The sequence below is a fragment of the Neoarius graeffei genome, chromosome 13 (assembly GCF_027579695.1).
Source record: "Neoarius graeffei isolate fNeoGra1 chromosome 13, fNeoGra1.pri, whole genome shotgun sequence".
NCBI lineage: Eukaryota > Metazoa > Chordata > Actinopteri > Siluriformes > Ariidae > Neoarius > Neoarius graeffei.
The window spans coordinates 32,506,536-32,524,516 of NC_083581.1; the positions used below are offsets into that span (position 1 = coordinate 32,506,536).

General features: G+C 37.3%; 2 protein-coding genes across 6 annotated transcripts in view; both read left to right on the forward strand.

The window, feature by feature from the left end:
- The window catches only part of hoxc10a (homeobox C10a), a 61,984-nt gene extending 45,367 nt beyond the window's left edge, over positions 1-16,617 (forward strand). Inside the window, exons 3-4 of one of the 3 annotated variants that reach the window (XM_060937547.1) lie at positions 5,919-5,964; positions 16,165-16,228. The gene's annotated coding sequence lies outside the window, so the exon portion shown is untranslated. Of the gene's footprint in view, positions 1-5,918; positions 5,965-16,164; positions 16,250-16,544 lie in introns of those variants that run through there. The other 2 variants (XM_060937549.1, XM_060937546.1) reach the window with 2 other exon arrangements.
- Positions 540-16,215, forward strand: hoxc4a (homeobox C4a). Of its 3 annotated transcripts, none has more exons than XR_009656104.1 (3): positions 540-2,108; positions 2,708-3,430; positions 16,165-16,215. XR_009656104.1 is itself a non-coding variant. In XM_060937550.1 (2 exons), exons 1-2 carry the CDS (start codon positions 1,676-1,678, stop codon positions 3,073-3,075), a joined length of 801 nt encoding a protein of 266 aa, XP_060793533.1. In that variant the 5' UTR covers positions 540-1,675; the 3' UTR covers positions 3,076-3,741. The 3 variants fall into 3 exon arrangements, 1 of the variants encoding a protein (XP_060793533.1); XR_009656106.1 differs by lacking the exon at positions 16,165-16,215 and adding an exon at positions 5,919-5,938; XM_060937550.1 differs by lacking the exon at positions 16,165-16,215 and having other exon boundaries at positions 2,708-3,741.
- Positions 16,618-17,981: the final 1,364 nt, after the last annotated feature.

The window sequence follows — 17,981 nt, forward strand, 5'->3', positions numbered from 1 at the left end:
ACATGGATTACGCCCCTTAAAACGTTACAATAGAGACATGCTTCAAAACCCTTACTTATAGTCGTGAACTTCGACAGTAATTTGTATAAATGTAATGTGAAAGATGTAGTCGCAAACTGTGATTTGAAGCATCATGAATATTCGCAACTAGACTACAATCACTCAATGCAGATTTACGAGTGTCATGATTTTGACTCTGAATGTGCAATCTGCAGGACACTAGTGATTGTGAAAATTTGCCAAGATCAACTTGTTTTCATATCCATGCTAGTGAAAACAGGCCGCATCTCAAATAAGACTGAAATAGCCTAAATAATTTCATGAAGGCAAAGTTGAGCTTTTGTGACAAAAGAAATATTGCATTGTAATAATGCATATTTTTCATTTAAAAAAACCCTTAGTAACAGCATTTCTTTGCTTTGCAGAAAGATGACACTTAATGAAAAGGGCGAAGGGGGTGGGGATGCTGAATGTTAGCCTGATCAAGCCTGTATTTCGGTCTCGCTTTCTGCGACCTTTTGCAGCCATAAGAGGAGAAGTATCTCACTAGTTGTCTATATGTACCCTGTAGAACCGAATTTGTGTCTAAAAATAAAAACCACAAATACGTCTCTACAGGAATACATGGGCGACTTGAAAGCCACGAAACAGGGTTGGTTTTATTCGTTCTCTCTCTCTCTCTCTCTCTCTCTCTCTCTCTCTCTCTCTCTCTCTCTCTCAAAACGGCGCAGACACTATTCATAATTAATGGACCCTTATTACACTGATGTGTTTACATTCATTCTTGCAAAGATAAGAATAGGATGACTGAAGATAGTGTGTGGGATCATATCACTTGGAAAAAAAAAGGAAAAAAAAACTAAACGTGCAGCCTGAACACGTGGGTTGTGTTTTCAATTGTCTAAAGAATGATTTAGAGTTTTTATAGTTCAATAAAACCCTGAAGTCTCCCAGCCAAAACCATTCACAATTCTTTTGTGGCCAATCTATAAACACCACCACTAAGATACAATTTCTACAGCTAATGAAATACTACCAACAAATGACTTATTTAAGGCCTTTGAATGACAACAACAACAACAACAACAACAACAACATTATTATTATTATTATTATTATTATTATTATTATTATTATTATTGTTGTTGTTGTTATTATTATTATTATTATTATTATTATTATTATTATTATTATTATTATTTTGCCCTTGTTTCATTGGTATAACTGCTGCCAGTAAGTTACCTGACCCTTTAAAAGGTAAAGATGCAGCAGGTGCAGTATTTCAAAACCACTCCTCCCAATTTAAGCTTCAATTCATTCATAGTAAGTGATGAGTAACTATTTTAATAGAATTTGTTTGGGAGCCGTTGGCAACCAAATGGCAGCTGATGGTACACGTGTGGCAAAAAGAACGGGCCTCTGGCGCACACAAATGCGCGCGCGCAAGAAAGAGAGAGAGAGAGAGAGAGAGAGAGCTTCCTTACACAATGGCGGAAAATTAAAGGTATGTCTGCGAGAAGCTTTGGTTCCTTATCCGGGGACTGCTTCGCTCGCTGCCATTGGGCCTCGACGTCACGTGGTCAAAGTAACTTTACAGGGTTGCTCGCTAGTAGGAGGGCTTTATGGAGCAGAAAAACGCCAAAGCTAGAAAAATTATTTCCCACTCCAGAAATTAATGATCATGAGCTCGTATTTGATGGACTCTAACTACATCGATCCGAAATTTCCTCCTTGCGAGGAATATTCGCAAAATAACTACATCCCCGAGCACAGTCCCGAATATTACGGCCGCGCCAGGGACGGCAGCTATCAGCATCACCACCAAGAGTTGTACCCTCCGCGGGCAAACTACCAGGAGCGCCAGTACAACTGCGCCAGCATCCCTGAGCCCGATGCCCAGAGAGGACATGGACTACCTCATTCGGGCCACCTGCTCGGGAAAGGGCAGCCTGTCTCATGTGAGCCCCCCCAGTTGCCCCTGTCCCCGGCCACTCCACCGGCAGCCTCCTCAGCCTGCAATCAAGCCACTCCGGAGCATCCCAACAACACAGCCTCGGCCAAGCAGCCAGTTGTTTACCCATGGATGAAGAAAATTCACGTCAGCACCGGTATGTAACTTGTGTAGAGCCCAAAGCTTTCCCCTTCTTCCCTACTCTCTTACACACACACTCTCTCTCTGCGTCTGCCTCACTCCTCTTTTTTTACCCTCATTCGCCTGACCGGCCCCTGCCATGATAGGATAGAAGCCTTTGAAATGGCACAATTGAGGCGGATTTACGACTCGGCATTGGTAATTACACCCGCCATAAATTTTATAGCCGAGGTATACTCTAGGCAGTCGTATCGCCATGTGGCTCCTCGCGCTGTGTATGTGTGCGAGAGGGAGGGAGAATTGGGACTATAGAGAGAAAGAGAGAGAGAGAGAGAGGGGAGGAAAAAAAAAACTAAGGTTTATTGTGTTGCATTAATAATTCAGACTGAATTTAGTGCGAATGTTAGCCTCATTACTAACAGCTGCTTAAGTTTTTAGATATATCTATCCCCCACCAATCCTGCTCTACCGTCACAATTTCTTTCCAAACACGCTTGTTTACCTACTCCTTCCCTCGCTACTTTCTTTCTTTCTTTCTTTCTTTCTTTCTTTCTTTCTTTCTTTCTTTCTTTCTTTCTTTCTTTCTTTCTTCCATTCCGCTTTCCCTCTTTCCAGTGAACTCTAGTTACAATGGAGGGGAGCCCAAGCGGTCTAGAACTGCTTACACCCGTCAGCAAGTGTTAGAACTGGAGAAGGAATTCCACTATAATCGCTACTTAACGCGACGAAGACGTATCGAGATCGCTCATTCCCTGGTTCTCTCCGAGAGGCAGATCAAAATTTGGTTTCAGAACCGCCGGATGAAGTGGAAAAAAGATCACAGGTTACCAAACACCAAAGTCAGATCCTCATCCTCCGGCATGTCCTCCGGCTCCAACACAGGTTCGTCGGCAGGCGCTGTAGCGGCCGCCTCGACCAGTAACAGCATGGCAGCCACCGAGGAGCTCTCCGGATCCGAGCGAGAGGATATTACGAGGTTATGAGAGAACTATTCCACGGAGAGAAGGAAGGGAACAGCTCAAAATGACTGATTTATTTATATAACAGGATATATATTTTTTGCTTTTGTTTTTCCACTTTATGATCTTTTCTTTTCTTTTCTTTTTGGTAGGTATCTTCTTGTGCGCCCAAAGGGTTTGCTTTAAGTCCACAGTTATATAAAGTGCATGTTATATAGCATGGATTATTGCGAATACCTATTACTTTTATGCGAAACAGGGTTTTATTTATCTACTGACACAGGATGTTTTTATCTCCAGATAAAAGGGGGTTTGGACAAGGCAGTTTATGGACACTATATACATGTTATAGAGGGCCTCTCTATGCCCAGCTGCCAAGGTGAAGTGCACAAATGTTCTATTTATTTCACACACGAGACTGAATGAAGTCGGTTTTTTTATACTGTACATGCAAAAACAATATCGACAATTCCGATAGAAAACTGACCTTGTTCGTCTTTGTTGATCTGAGAACAACATGCTGTGACTTAAGTGTCGTATGAAAAGGTTAAAATCTTAAATTATCTTTTACTTTTGTTGTGATGGCGTTGTGTTTAGGCTATTAAACCAGATTATTGTGAGATGCAATAAATCGACTTTAGTGTATTTGTGATAATATTGGTCAATAAAAGTAAGTGTCTGTTAGTTTTACATAGGTTTGGTGGGTGAATTTTATTAATGTGTAGCCTATTGTAAGCTGCATTTTCGCGCCTATGCAATCTAAGGGTTTAGTTTCAAAACTATAACTAACATATTAACAAGGTCTATTTTTCATTGTCTTTTTAAATAAACTAAGGTTTAAGACATTCACTATATACAGCATATAACTATATTAAGAGGTGGGCCTATAAAAATTATCATCTTGGTGTATCTTATTCATTAAGAACATTTCTTGGTTTTCCACTGCTCAGACTAGGACGTTAAATGTTTGCTAGCATTGCATGCAATGCATGAAAAATAAATCATTTCTTAAATTGGAAAAGAGCCCCTGTACCCCAGTGTACAATGGGCTGTGTGAGCGGGCAAAATGAATCACCCTTACATGCATTCGATTAGCTTGGCATATAATTAGGGCTTTTTAAGTGGGGCTCTTCACTTTCTTGCTTATTACTGGTTGGAGCCTATAGCTGCACATGTCTCTGAAAATCAGTGGCACTATAGTCAAGAAATGAACTACAGCCCTACTGTTCCACTAGGGCTCAGATATTATTTCACTGCACTGTTATAGAATGTAAAAAACATAGATGACTGACTATTTGGGTGTTTTCTCTTTGCTCAAAGAAATACAAGGTAACACATCAATGTGCAATTGTTTTTCCATAATAAAAACAAGGCTATATAAGGCTGAAAAGGGATAGGACTAAAAATTAAACGAATGCAAATGGAATGAGATTACTTGAACTCGGTATCCATAAAATAAGTCATTTTTAATCCTTAGATTTGAATTAATATCTATGTTGCTTGGTGGGGTTACGTACATTATTGCAAGAATTCTTTTTCGAAACAATGTTGTGTTATGAACTGTGGCACACTGCAGCTACAAGTTGTGTAAGTTTTTAAAAGGTATCAAGAGTCTTCTGCAGCAACACTATTTATTTTACAGGTATGACAAAAACACACTAAGGCACCTTTAAACCATGCTTTGTGACTTGTATTGTTCTGCCTCTGTTTACACTACAATGTCAGCAAACAATGAGTCATTTATACAGAATTGCAGAATTTAACACTCTCTTATAGGTTGCTGGGAATTACAGAATTATTAATATTTCACTAGCCCTTAGTCCTTTAAAAAAAAAAAAAGTGGCACTTGGTACCGTCCTAGGCAACGTCATCACCTGCTCAGAGCCTAAGGGCTGGTCACAGGGAAAACATACACAGAGAGAGAGAGAGAGAGAGAGACCTATCGAGTTGCCATGTCTTTTAAAAGATGCAGATATTCAAAAGGCGACACTGAATTTTTTGTGGTCTCTGCTTATTTTAATTTATTTATTTTAAATAATGAACAGTTGCGCCTGAGCCGTTATGTAAAAAATGTTAAAGCGCTTATACGCTGGCCCCTTCAGTGACAAAACTGACAGAAAAGATCCACAGAAATAAGAAACGGGGTTGATTAATAGTAAATCGCTCTCACTTGAATGAAGATTATACAACGGCTTGCTAGGTGGGGGGCTGTGAGGCACAAAGGAGAGAGGTATTCTAGACCATCGATCATCTGCTACACCAATAGTAATTTGTGATGCAGTGGGCTTGCACATAGGTAGGCCTACTATAAATTGTATACAAAATTACAAAATATGAATCTGCAGATATGCATGAATGCAAAATAAGCAGAAAAAAAGTCCTGATTTTTGGTTAACCTGTCCTGATATGGCCGCCACTTTGAAAAAGCAACAAAAGTCTCAGACCCTGCACTGCATTCAGTGGCCATTATGTGCGTGGACAGCGGAGAGAAATGAATGTGCTCAGCTCGCAGCATCCCGACAAGCTCATTGGAAAGGCTGTCGCCTACATGGCGGGAGGTTGAAAGGCTACTTTATTGAAGTTTGGGGCAACTCTTAGGAGTCGAGTTCACGTTGGGGACACATTTTCTGTCCCATTAGTTTCGTTTCAGCCAAGCTGGCCAACCTTTCCCACCCTATGACCTGACTCTCTCTCTCTCTCTCTCTCTCTCTCTCTCTCTCTCTCTCTCTCAGTGTACCCTCTCTCTGAGCCTTCATAGGCTTCCTCAGAATTAGCAAGATAGCTATAGTGATGTACCAGCACAGAAGGCACATGTGAATGTGTTGGCCTTGTTTGCCAGTGACTCAAACTCATGCTTTCCTGCATAGGACTGGTTTGGAGGACTTAAGAAAATCATAACTTCTGCGCTGACTTGTGAGTAAGATTCAAACTTGAATTCATAACCTTTTCTGGTTGTTTTCAGTATTACGGCTATATAAAGCAAATTGCTTTGACACGTACAGAATTTGGTCTATATTGTATTTGAATTGAAATTAATTAATGAATTAATTAATTAATGACAATTCCTATCATATAAACTCAAAGCTATATCACCAACTTCTAGACAACTTAGGAAAACACATCTATCACCTTGACTGGTTGGGATTCAGATCATAATTTATTGACTATTGACTTCAAGCTATGCCAACATGCCCAGAAATAAATGTATACATTCATATTAATTAACAATATTTCAAGCGGATGCTGTGTCATATAGCTCCAACGTTCTCTGTCCCATCCTACGCTTGGGTTACTGTCTGTGTGTACTCTTGGGTTTTCTCTGGGTTCTCCGGTTTCCTCCAACCAGAGTGTGTGGTACCACGGAGGGTGTATTCCCACTTCATGTTGTGTTCCTGGGCTCCGGATTCACTGTGACCCTGACCAGGATAAAGCAGTTATTGAAGATGGATGGATGAATGAATGAATGAATGAATGAATGAATACATTTCACATAAACGAACAAAACATATTTACAATTAGAAACAGGTTGTGTTGTTACATACTCCTCTTCACAACCAGGTTGATGTATGACATGCTCAGATTACATCCCAGATATTAAACTGTTTTCAAACAAAGATCCTAAGTTAGTAACAACCTTTCCACTTCAGCTGAAAGCTGAAAAACCTCACTGGCTTCCAAATTCAGTAATAGCTTTAGACTTTTGGAAATTAATGTGTATGAAAACCTATATGAGGGTAGGTAAAGCTTTTTATTTAGGGAAAAAAGCAGTTTATGCAGTTCTTGCAGCATATTTGAATGCAATATAAATAACCATGTAATTGCTGCTGGATTCAGTTAATCTATAAAATATTGTGAAAGTCTGCTTTCATAAAAAAAAATGCCACTCAGATGTCAGTATACTGTACTCTGATTGGCATCTTGTCTAAATAATTTGACACTTAAATATGAATGAATTGTCCAATGTACTGTCATTGGAATGTTGTATTTATTACATGACGAAATCCCAAATGTGAGATTTGGCAGATTATTATTATTATTATTATTATTATTATTATTATTATTATTAAATTGAATACAGTATTATTATCACTAATAAGTGAGTCAAACGACAGTTCAACTATTATTATTATTATTATTATTATTATTATTATTATTATTATTAATAGACAAGTTGTTGCTATGAATGGACCAGATTAGATTAGATTAGATTAGATTAGATTAGATTAGATTAGATTAGATTAGATTCAACGTTGTCATTGTGCAGAGTACAGGTACAGTACAAAACCAATGAAATGCAGTATATGCATATGGACCACTTAAGTCGGATGAAATATGAAAATAATCTCATACAAGAACAAGTGTAGCAATGTGCTTTATATCTGTTGTGCAACAACATATTGACTGTCCTGTCACCTTTAAGCAATAACCTTGGTGCAGAGTCTTCAGATTAGTTTACATTCAGGCTGGAAGAACTGAAAGTTACTGAATAAAGAGACGCAATAGAGTGTTAGTGAGGCAAAGTGTAACAAATATTGCGTTCAATTATATAATAATAATAATAATAAGAAGAAGAAGAAGAAGAAGAAGAAGAAGAAGAAGAAGAAGAAGAAGGACAACAACAACAACAACAACAATAATAATAATAATAATAATAATAATAATAATAATAATAATAACATATGTACTAATATATGCCTGTACATTTTATAATTCAATCCATCAATTAATTAAAAACATTCCCAGAACAAATAGCCAATGCTATCGAATACTTTATGACTATAAAATAAAATAAAATCAGAATATTCGACCAGGCTTTATCAATCCAAAAATGAGAGCTCTCATCAGTTCTTGCCTTTTTCCTCCGAGGTGCATTCCTGTTAAAACGTACAGTATTAAAATGTAAATTCTGCATCCTGTATCCGTTCACGACTTTAATATAAAACTGCATTTCTTTTTGTTGTAGCCTTCTTAAATACAATTTAGCTCATGTTGAAAGATCCCAGTGCTTAGCACTGTTACGAGGTGGCCTGTGTAAACGAAGTCATGGCAGCCACACAAAGAAAGTATAAAGTTGAAGCGGAGGTCAGCCTGCTATTTTCCAGAGCCGTAGTCTTTCTCACGTAAAATAAACCATACATTCCCAGTCCATTTCCCCCAAATATAGATATTCCCTGTCTTCTCCTGAAATTGTCTCTGAGGATGAATTTTTTTTGAGGGGGTGTTGTTTTTATATGTATATTTCTGTAGTTCACGGAGAATGTGAGCAGTGTTTGCACATCAACCAGGGGCTCTGGCTAACACAATCTCCATAATCTTTGTTCAGAGGTCTTACCCCTTAACCCTTACACTTGCCATGACCTCGAGAGCTGAGCCTAACATCCTTCTGTACAGAGAAGCAGAGTAAATGGAGAGCAAGGGCTGCAAGTGTGCGCCGAGGATAACATTTATTATTATTATTATTATTATTATTATTATTATTATTATTATTATTATTACTTAAACACCAATGAGCTGGGTACTGCGACCAATCAAACATGTAGGAAAGAAGGAAAGAAATTTATTTCCCTATAGTCAAAAACTGACTAGGCGTTTTACTACATTAAATATAAGCTTTCTATCTATTCAAAACATGGTCAAAATGACAAATGTGCATTTAATTATGATCAGGGCTTGTAAATAAAGTTTAATATAAAATCAGTTCAGCATATGAAATGCGTTTGTTACATTTATTTTATATACTGTTATCATGATTATTGTAATAATAATGCTTTCAAAAGCATTCTGAACTCATTTTAAATTCGGATTGAATGCAAAATATTGTATCCGCTATAGTCAACTACAGGCAAATTTGCACTTGTTAACTAATATATTCATATATGACACGGAATAAAGGAGAAGAAAATATCTGCTATCATACAGTATATCTGTCTATCAAGGATCAATCAAACAAACGTAAATTAACTGGATGATCAGTATTTTATTCCTCTCGTATTTATTCCTGCTAACCTGTATGCAACTCTCTTTTTTCCCTTTTTACACAGTGTTTTATACGGAAATTTATTTATTTATTTATTAATAAAAGTGTGCAAAATACTAAACGAATCATTGTCCTGCTTTTTTGTTAAGTGAAATCAAATTCCAGTAATGAATCCAACCTACTGGATTTATTCCAGTTTGCTTCGTAACCAGAAGCTCAGGATACAAATTTGACGGTGACATTGTATCCCTCCTCTCTACTTCAATATTAAGTTTGTTCAACTTCATTTACATTTTTAAGATGGAAGAAAACATGCTGTTAGTACATAATCTATTTCTTACAATAGCACAACTGATGTGAAACTATTTCTTTAAGGGGAAAAAAACCGCAGCCTACATTTTTAAAACAATCAAATGAATCTTTTTTTTTAGATTGCGTATTTTACTTAGATCATTCATTTAATGCTGTATTTCAATCCTATTTTAGTCATAATTTTAAATAAATATACCTGAACTCATTATCTAAGAATGTTCATAAATCTTAGACACGCTCTAAGAAGAAATTACTTAGAATAATAATATCACTGTAGAATATTAATATTACGTGCTGATAAATATACTCAACCCATCTATAATCTACACCCACAGAATATCCCTGACTGAAAGAGCGTTGTGGTAGAAAGCATTTCCCTTGCAGCCCTAACAGTGATCTTTGCGGTGTTTTAATGCAGTCGAGAGATGAAGATGTGATATTAAACGTTTTAAAACGTGTCGTGTACAGAAAAACAAAATAAATGCAGCTCAAAACTATAGCTTGGGCAGTGGCAAGATTTCACATCTGTCTACTGATAATTAAATCATATCAGCTCTGATATCATAATTCAATAAAAGCTATTTCACACCTGAATAATTACAATTATAGTATTTATTATTTATTATCATTATTTTTTAAATATGAAAATACCAAATACTATTCACCTTAGGGTCGAGTCTTTCATGAGTGCAAAGTTGTTCTGTTTATACTAAGTTTTTGTATTGTGTCAATACTTCGTTCAACACAGAAGAAAATAAAAGATAAAGAAACCAACAGCTTGTTAAGAGAGTATATGTACGTATGGGGCTTTCAAACAGGAAATAGATGTGGACTCTCTCTCTCTCTCTCTCTCTCTCTCTCTCTCTCTCTCTCTCTCTCACACACACACACACACACACACACACACACACACACACACACACACACAGCACGGAGAGAAAAAGGCATGAAGCAAAACGATTGGGATGTAGAATGCTGTAACGATGCACGCCATTGTACAATATACATGTCTAAGAAATCATTCACAGCTACAGTCTTAACACAATAAAGTAATCAAAGGTTAAGTTTCCCCAATTTTTCTACTTTTTTTTTTTCAAAAAGACATGTAATTGTCAACACTGCTGTTGAAGAAATTATTTCACATAGAATCCAAAGTATTTGGACACTGTCCTTGCAAATGATGTGCCTCTTGGAGTATGATTTATTAAATTATGTGCACTTCCAGACAATAGAGTTATCAAAATTATGTTACATAGCTTAAAATGTGACTTTAGGTTTATGACAGTTGTCATAATTTCAGCTTTGTTTTACAGTATGTTAAAATGTACACTACGTCTCCCATTCATCTAACGATACAATCTATTAATTTCATCATGTTTTGTGTTTGTCCCAAAATAAGACTCGATAACAGACTTGATATAAGGGTCACAGTGTTGATATAAGGGTAACAGGATTGACAGCAACAGTGTTTGCAATACTTGGTCTCTGTGCTGTAAATATCACTATAGTAAACTTGATATGTACACTACAACCTGCTTTTCCAAAGGTTGTGATTTCATAAGTGAGATAAGTATTTCCTTCCTATTTACATGTAGCACACTGAGTAAATTTCTCATCTTTTCAATATAAACTGGTATGTTGTTCATTACATTAAGAAGAATTTGTATTGTTTTTTCATAAAACTGCAAAATGTCAAAAAAAAACTTTCTATATCTTATAAACTCGAGGTAACAGGGTTGATATGGGGTGATATTCATAAAGGTTACATGCAATAAAATATTATATATAAAGCTAGAATACATAATCGCTCTCCATATAATTAATTCCTTCTATTAAATTTCTGCTTCTTACTTCTTCAAAAGTCACAAGACATAATGAAAGAAAACATTGTTTTGAAGTGGAGTTTCAACAATGCAACAGAGTTGACAGCAAATCTATGGAAAGTCATTGTTTTTTCATATTTAATGATAAGCAAATGTAATTCAATACATTATGAAACAATCCGGACAAGTACGGTTACACAGCACCTATTAAACTTTCATATTATTTGAAGAGTTTTGTGACTTTTATTTCTGCCATTCTGTAGAGTTTAGATGAATATTCTTTGAGAAAATCAAAGCAATGTTTTATTATCACATTACAAATTCATTTAATATGTTTGAAAATGAGTCCTAGTTAGTTCATAAATGCGGTTCCTTATTAAATACATCATCATTTGTAACAGATATTATAAATGTACGTTTTAAACATTTTCAGAAATTATATCAAAGTTTACTGGCACCAATCTGGGATAATGACCCATAATCAACCTCCTACTACTAAAGCCATCGATATCATTAGGCATGTAGCATGTCTTTAAGTGGAGATCTATGTGTCCTTGCCTGAAAGCGTAGCTATCACCGAGCAGTGTACAGTCCTTCAAAAACTATCATAATCAAAATCAAAAATATATATTTAACTCTGACTAACAGCCAAGGGATCTCATGAATCAGTCCATGGGCAGACCAGCTGCAGATGGAGTAAAGGAGTCTGTTTCAGCACGAAATTAATAAAATGACAGACAGTGTCTCGAGTTTTATTTAAACTTTATGCATTTAGCATTAAGTAGGCAATAATGAGTGGGTATTGAGGCCTTTGTCCAGTCCGCTGGGGTGTCTATGATGTGTCTAAACACACGCGGTCACGAGGAGGTCACGAGACGTGCCGCTGTGCGGGGTGATTAATGTCATCCTTTCAGCAGCCCAACATGTGAGTGGCATTCTTAGATCAACATGTTAAGAGCAACCCAAGGACACGTGGACTCTGTGAACATGTTTGCAACATACGTAGTAATTGGCAAACCCACCAAAACCCATCAAAAACCACTACAGGCCTTTTTGTTTGTTTGTTTGTTTGTTTGTTTGTTTGTTTGTTTGTTTGTTTGTTTGTTTGTTTGTTTTGGGATTATTCATGAAATTAATTCAGTCCAGGAGCTCTGGTGCACTTTACAATTTATAAAACGTTCAATTCAGTATTCTTACCCTATACCTGGCATTATATTACAGCGCTTAGTGTGCTACTTAATGAAGTATATTACGTATAAATTGTGTATATTTGACACGGCTGTGGTTGCTGCATTTTCATTTCAATTCGGAACGTTTCTATTTGCCTTTCTAACTCACATAGCTCTATGGAATATATATATATATATAACCAGATAATCTGAAGTTTTGTTACCATGATAAGGACAAGAGACAGCAGACGCAAAATGTCACATAATGCTTCTCTTATGTGCTCATATTCAACTGAATTATCAGTTTGTTATTTAAATTATAGATTTATAAATGACAGTCTTGGTTTCTAGAAACTGGACAAGGTTGATGAGTACCAAAGTTAACAGAATTCAATGGGCACACACACACACACACACACACACACACACACACACACACACACACACTTCCCTGCGATGACGGTGTTGCTCCCTGGACAATAAATTTTAGAAATGTACTGCTAGGTGTTCGTGGTTTGTTTCCATTTAGTTAATAACTATTTTGTAAAATATAAATGTAACATTCAAACTGCTTTAGTGTGTGCTTATTGTTTACAGCAGTTCAGGTTAGTGATGCTATGACCTCTGCTCATATTAACATCCTTTCTATCTTTAGTGGAATCTCTCTCTCTCTCTCTCTCTCTCTCTCTCTCTCTCTCTCTCTCTCTCTCTCTCTCTCTCTCTCTCTCTTTATTAGTTCTAGTCCATTGAACGATATTAGATTGTCGCTTTATATTACTGAAGAAGGCACGCAGCAACAAGAGAGATTATATACCGCTTTTAGAGGCAAACGAGAATAACAGCGACGATATATCGATTGCTACGGTAAAAGGAATCTCTCCAGGATGTAAAAGTCAGCTAATTGAAATATAGGCAGATCATATGGACACAATATAAAGAATAGAACATGGCAGCAGAGAATCCCATCCCATCCCACCCGCTCACCTACACACTCCCCCCTGCTGATTTTGTTACCGTTGCCAACCTTTGCCATATTCTCATTTTAGGCCTTTTACACCGAGCTTTATCTTTGCAAGAAATGACTAAAGCGTCAGGGTTTTATCGATGTTTTATGCAGCTGGTTGTGTCAGCAACCACAAGAGCGCAGAAGCTAAGGAGGACTTATAAAAGGGGTTGACACCCGGAGCGACCGGCGCGCTTTTGCGAGAGAAAGAAAAAAAATGATTTATTGCAGGCACTGCAGTTCATATAGAGTTCAGGGAGAATTGTAGTACACTGACGCAGGCGCTGAGTTATGGTCTTACTGAGCCAGTACATCAAAGATCCTTTTTCAGAATCACTGAAGCGGCGTGATGCACGGGAACAAAGTTACCTTAATTAGGAAATTCCCACCGCAACCTGCCTTGGAACAAACCAAAGAGGCGCATATGATACCTAGGGGTGCATTTGCAGGATTTTTTGCATGCATGCATCTCTGTCTGTCTGTCTGTCTGTCTGTCTGTCTGTCTGTCAGTATGCATGCATGTATGTGTGTATGTATGTGTGTATGTATATGTGTATGCATGCATGCATGCGTGTGTGTGTGTGTGTGTGTGTGTGTGTGTGTGTGTGTGTGTGTGTGTAGGCAGGGTATAAGTATATGTTTGTTGAGTCTAGCTGAACTACAGGTATATATACAACATAGACGATTTTGCATGGTTAATAATAATAATAATAATAATAATAATAATAATAATAATAATAAAGCCTGTCTGTAAATAGAACCGGATCTCATTGGGTCGTTAATTCATTTGCGGTCATGGATCGAGCTGGCCTACGCTCACATTCACTGCACACTTGAGCGCAGTAATATTTCATGTTAATGGCGCTGCAGTTCGGCAGCAGTCGGACTTGTAATATGCAAAGTGAATGCTACTATTTGACAAGACTTGTGACAGCAATTCACTGAACTCTAAATAACAAATCGGTCCTCAAACAAGATTGATTCAGTTACAACTAGGACAAAAAAAAACAGTAGACACCTCCACTTTTGATATTTTCCTTAATAAAGCCTTCATGAATTATTTGTTATGCTCTGAGTAGGAAGTTTCCATTCTTCAGATGGAGTAAGAATAGTTTTGGAGTAAACTTATATAGTATGAAGCAGGTAGGCTTTCGTATCTAGATGTTTTGTACGACCCTTATCCTGCATGAAAGGAGTGTCATGAAACGAGACATCTCTATTAAAATAGAGCTCGTTTTTAATTGGCTACTCCAGTTTATGTATTAAGGATAATAGTGTTTAATATAGGTCCCCCCAGTCGTGTCCCTGAGCAGACCCAATGAGATGAGCAATGTTTTTGTAGTAATTTAAGTGTACTGGGCTCCAGAATGAATGAATAAATGAGCTCAAGCACACGTGAGCCAGCGGTAACACCACAAACAAGGCACCGAGGAGGGGGGAATTAGAGCCTCCATTAATCACAAGTTAGAGAAGCAACTGTGCGCAGCTTTCAGCAAAGCTTTTAAAGTGCATGTGCAAAACACACTGAGCAACTATATGAGACGATGAGATGAGCCCGAAGCCTTCAGTTTGGCTGAAGGAAGGCTAACACTTACACTTTTAATAAACCGTAATAATCACAATGGAGGGGGAAAATATTTCAATGTCTATAAATATTACTTGTACCTCGCATATTTGGGTGCATAAATGTAAACGTGTGAAGCTGTATGCACACCTACAGAGCCAAAATTAGTCGAAGTAAGACCACGCCATAAACAGAGCTATGTGACGTCAGAGGGCATAATTCTTACCCCATTAATATGCTTGTCCTTTCTTTAAAACGCTATTCTAAAGCTGATCAGTGACAAAGAGTACAACAGGTTCCGGCAATACATGATATTTCTTGTAAACATCCATACTGGCTTGTCCTTTGGCTGTAGCATCTCTTTGTTCTGGGCATTGTTAGGCTATTTCGTTTTAAAAAAAATACTACTTCGATGACAAAATCGTCCTGGATAAATATCATCTATCCTGGAAAACTCTACAGAGAATCACTTTGCCGTCGCAAAACTTTATTGCTGTGCCAATAGAAGACGAAGTTTTCACCTTGTCGCTCTATTATGGCAAAGTAGAGCATCTTAATTCATGGGTTAGTCTTTTGTGCTGTGACAGTGATAGTCAAATTGCCTTTGTTCGACCACACCCAGTTTCGCCATTCGTGTTTATAATAAACAATAATACTACTAAGAAGTGTAATAGCAAGTCACTTGGTGGACTTCAGACAGGAAATGCAGTCTTAAACTGTGATAGAATGTTTTTGAACATTTATTATTTATTACAGCTTACGAACACATCGTGCTTGAGTCCCGCATACAGCGACGACAATAACGATACAAAAAAAAAAAAAAAAGTTGGACTAGTTAGTAAAAGCAGCCTTTAATAAGAAGGAAACAGTTTTAATTCTGCATATTTGGTCAAATAGATCTTATCCAAAGTCTATTTCTTTAAAAAAAAATACATATTGTACAGTGTAGTACTATAAGATTTTCTGAAACAGATCCTAGCAAAGATATGTATAAGAATATATTAGTAATATATATATACACACACATGTATTCAATATACCTACCAATAGTAGCTATCAAAAATTATTTTGTACCAAGTTTAATTTCACGACGAGAATATGTGGTATTATGCGAATCCATGAATGAAAAAAAGCTCCCAGTGATTCACGCACTCCATTTTCTCTCCATCCACTTCTTGCACTTTGGTTTCCCCCAGTGCCTCTGTCTGCTGTTCTCTAAGCAACGGATTGTCTAAAACTTTCCCGTTCTTTGTCATTATTTACAGGTTAATCAGGTGCTGATAATACTAACAAGAGAGCATTATGGAGACTGGGACTGTGTCTTCCTCCGGCAAGAAGTTGCTCGCGGACACTTTGCAACTCGGGGGTTCATCCACAACGCCACGCTATTGGCTATTGGGCCGTCACGTGATTCCAGGCTTCACCCGCTTCGCCTAGGCAATTAAATGTTATGTGAGTGTAGAGTACTTTTTTTTTTTTTACCAAGTCGGTTCGAGATTAATGATTAGAATTAGACAAGAGGCGTTCCAAAATGCAAGCGATATTATCCTCTGATGATGGTAATAATAGTTACGTGCCCCAAACACTTTTTAAGCATCAGTATCTCCGTTGTGTGGACCATCAGTGTTCTCCATGTGTTATGCAGGAGGGCAGTTGTGCACTCGACCTTCATGCGCTCGGAGCAGATCACGCTGAAGGCCACACGTGGGACTCGCAAGATTCTAGTTTTCTTCAGCAACCGCACGCGGCGTGTGCTAGTGACAGGAGAATCACGAGTGGGATCCGACCTCACTGCATGAACCAGGTGGAGCAAAGTAAGGGCAATGACGTGTCAGTGAAAATTAATGGAACAAGCACTCAAGGCTTCTTCTTCAGCAACGTCTACCCTTGGATGAAAGAGACGCAGTCTGCCACTACAAGTCATGATACACCCAGCTCCTTCCAATCAGGTTGGAAAACTTTTCTCTTGAGGCATAGATGTTTTTTAAGAGTCGATGTAAATAATATATGAACCATTTAAAAAAAAAAAAAAGAACAGGTTTGGTTTGACAGTATGATATTTCACGAAAGCACTGACATTACTTAACTGACAACCTGCAATTAAGCTAATTACATACTAAATTGTTAATCATACTTAGTCATCAATCAATAATAATTTACCTGAAGTTAGCTTTGCTTTGTGCAAGTTTAAGTGAAGAAGGAGAAAATTTTCACTTGGCCTGTAAAGCCGTTGCATAAAAGAAAATGAAAGCTGTTTTCAACAGATTCATGAGGAACCAACAGGAGCCATAAGTTCCCTTAACTAGTTCAAATTCAGGAAACACGAAAGTTTGAAGATGAATTCCTGAGTAAAAAAAGGAAAAACTATGCAACAACAAAACCCCAGTATATTTTAATACATGTCTAAAGTAGGGTACATGAAACAGGTAATTAAGCAACAATGGAATGCTTAAGCATTCTTACTCCCTGGGATAATTAAAAACACAATTATTAAACATCTCTGAAATGCATGAAGATTTTGATTTGTGGTATTGCTCCCCTTGCAAAGATTAGTTTTTTCCTTGTGCATGTTATGGTAATGAATATATTGGATTTGCTTAACTTTAAGGGGAAAAAAATAATGCAAGAACTTTCACGGGAATTAATATTTTATGGAAATTACTACCTTTAACTCACATAGTGGGAATTGCACACAGGCCTAGTAAGCTTGCAGGCTGTTCAGCTTGTTTCAACATGAATTATCACCACAAATACTTCACTGCACAGTAAAAAAACCCACAGGTCAGGTCTTCTCAGATATACACAAGTTGACTAAGAGCCTGGTGATGTCACTAGTGTTCAGCATGTGCCAGAAGTCTTCAGGATGATTAATATGGGAAAAGACATGAAGTGGCTTGCTGTTTGATATTACAGCAGAACAAAATGCTTCTCCTCCAGTCCAAAGTAAAAAAAAAAATAATAATAACTTAATATGCTCTAGCCCTGAAGATGAATAACAAAGAATGGTAAAAGGGTGGGTGGCGGAGCACAAGACTTTTCTTGCTCATTGTTTTTCCAAGTCCTGGAATCAGCTAGATTATTA

Coding starts and splice junctions, on each gene's coding strand:
- hoxc4a (XM_060937550.1), top strand. CDS start 1,676: ATGATCATGAGCTCGTATTTGATGGACTCTAACTACATCGATCCGAAA. Junction 2,109..2,707: donor GAAAATTCACGTCAGCACCG/GTATGTAACTTG, acceptor CCCTCTTTCCAG/TGAACTCTAGTTACAATGGA.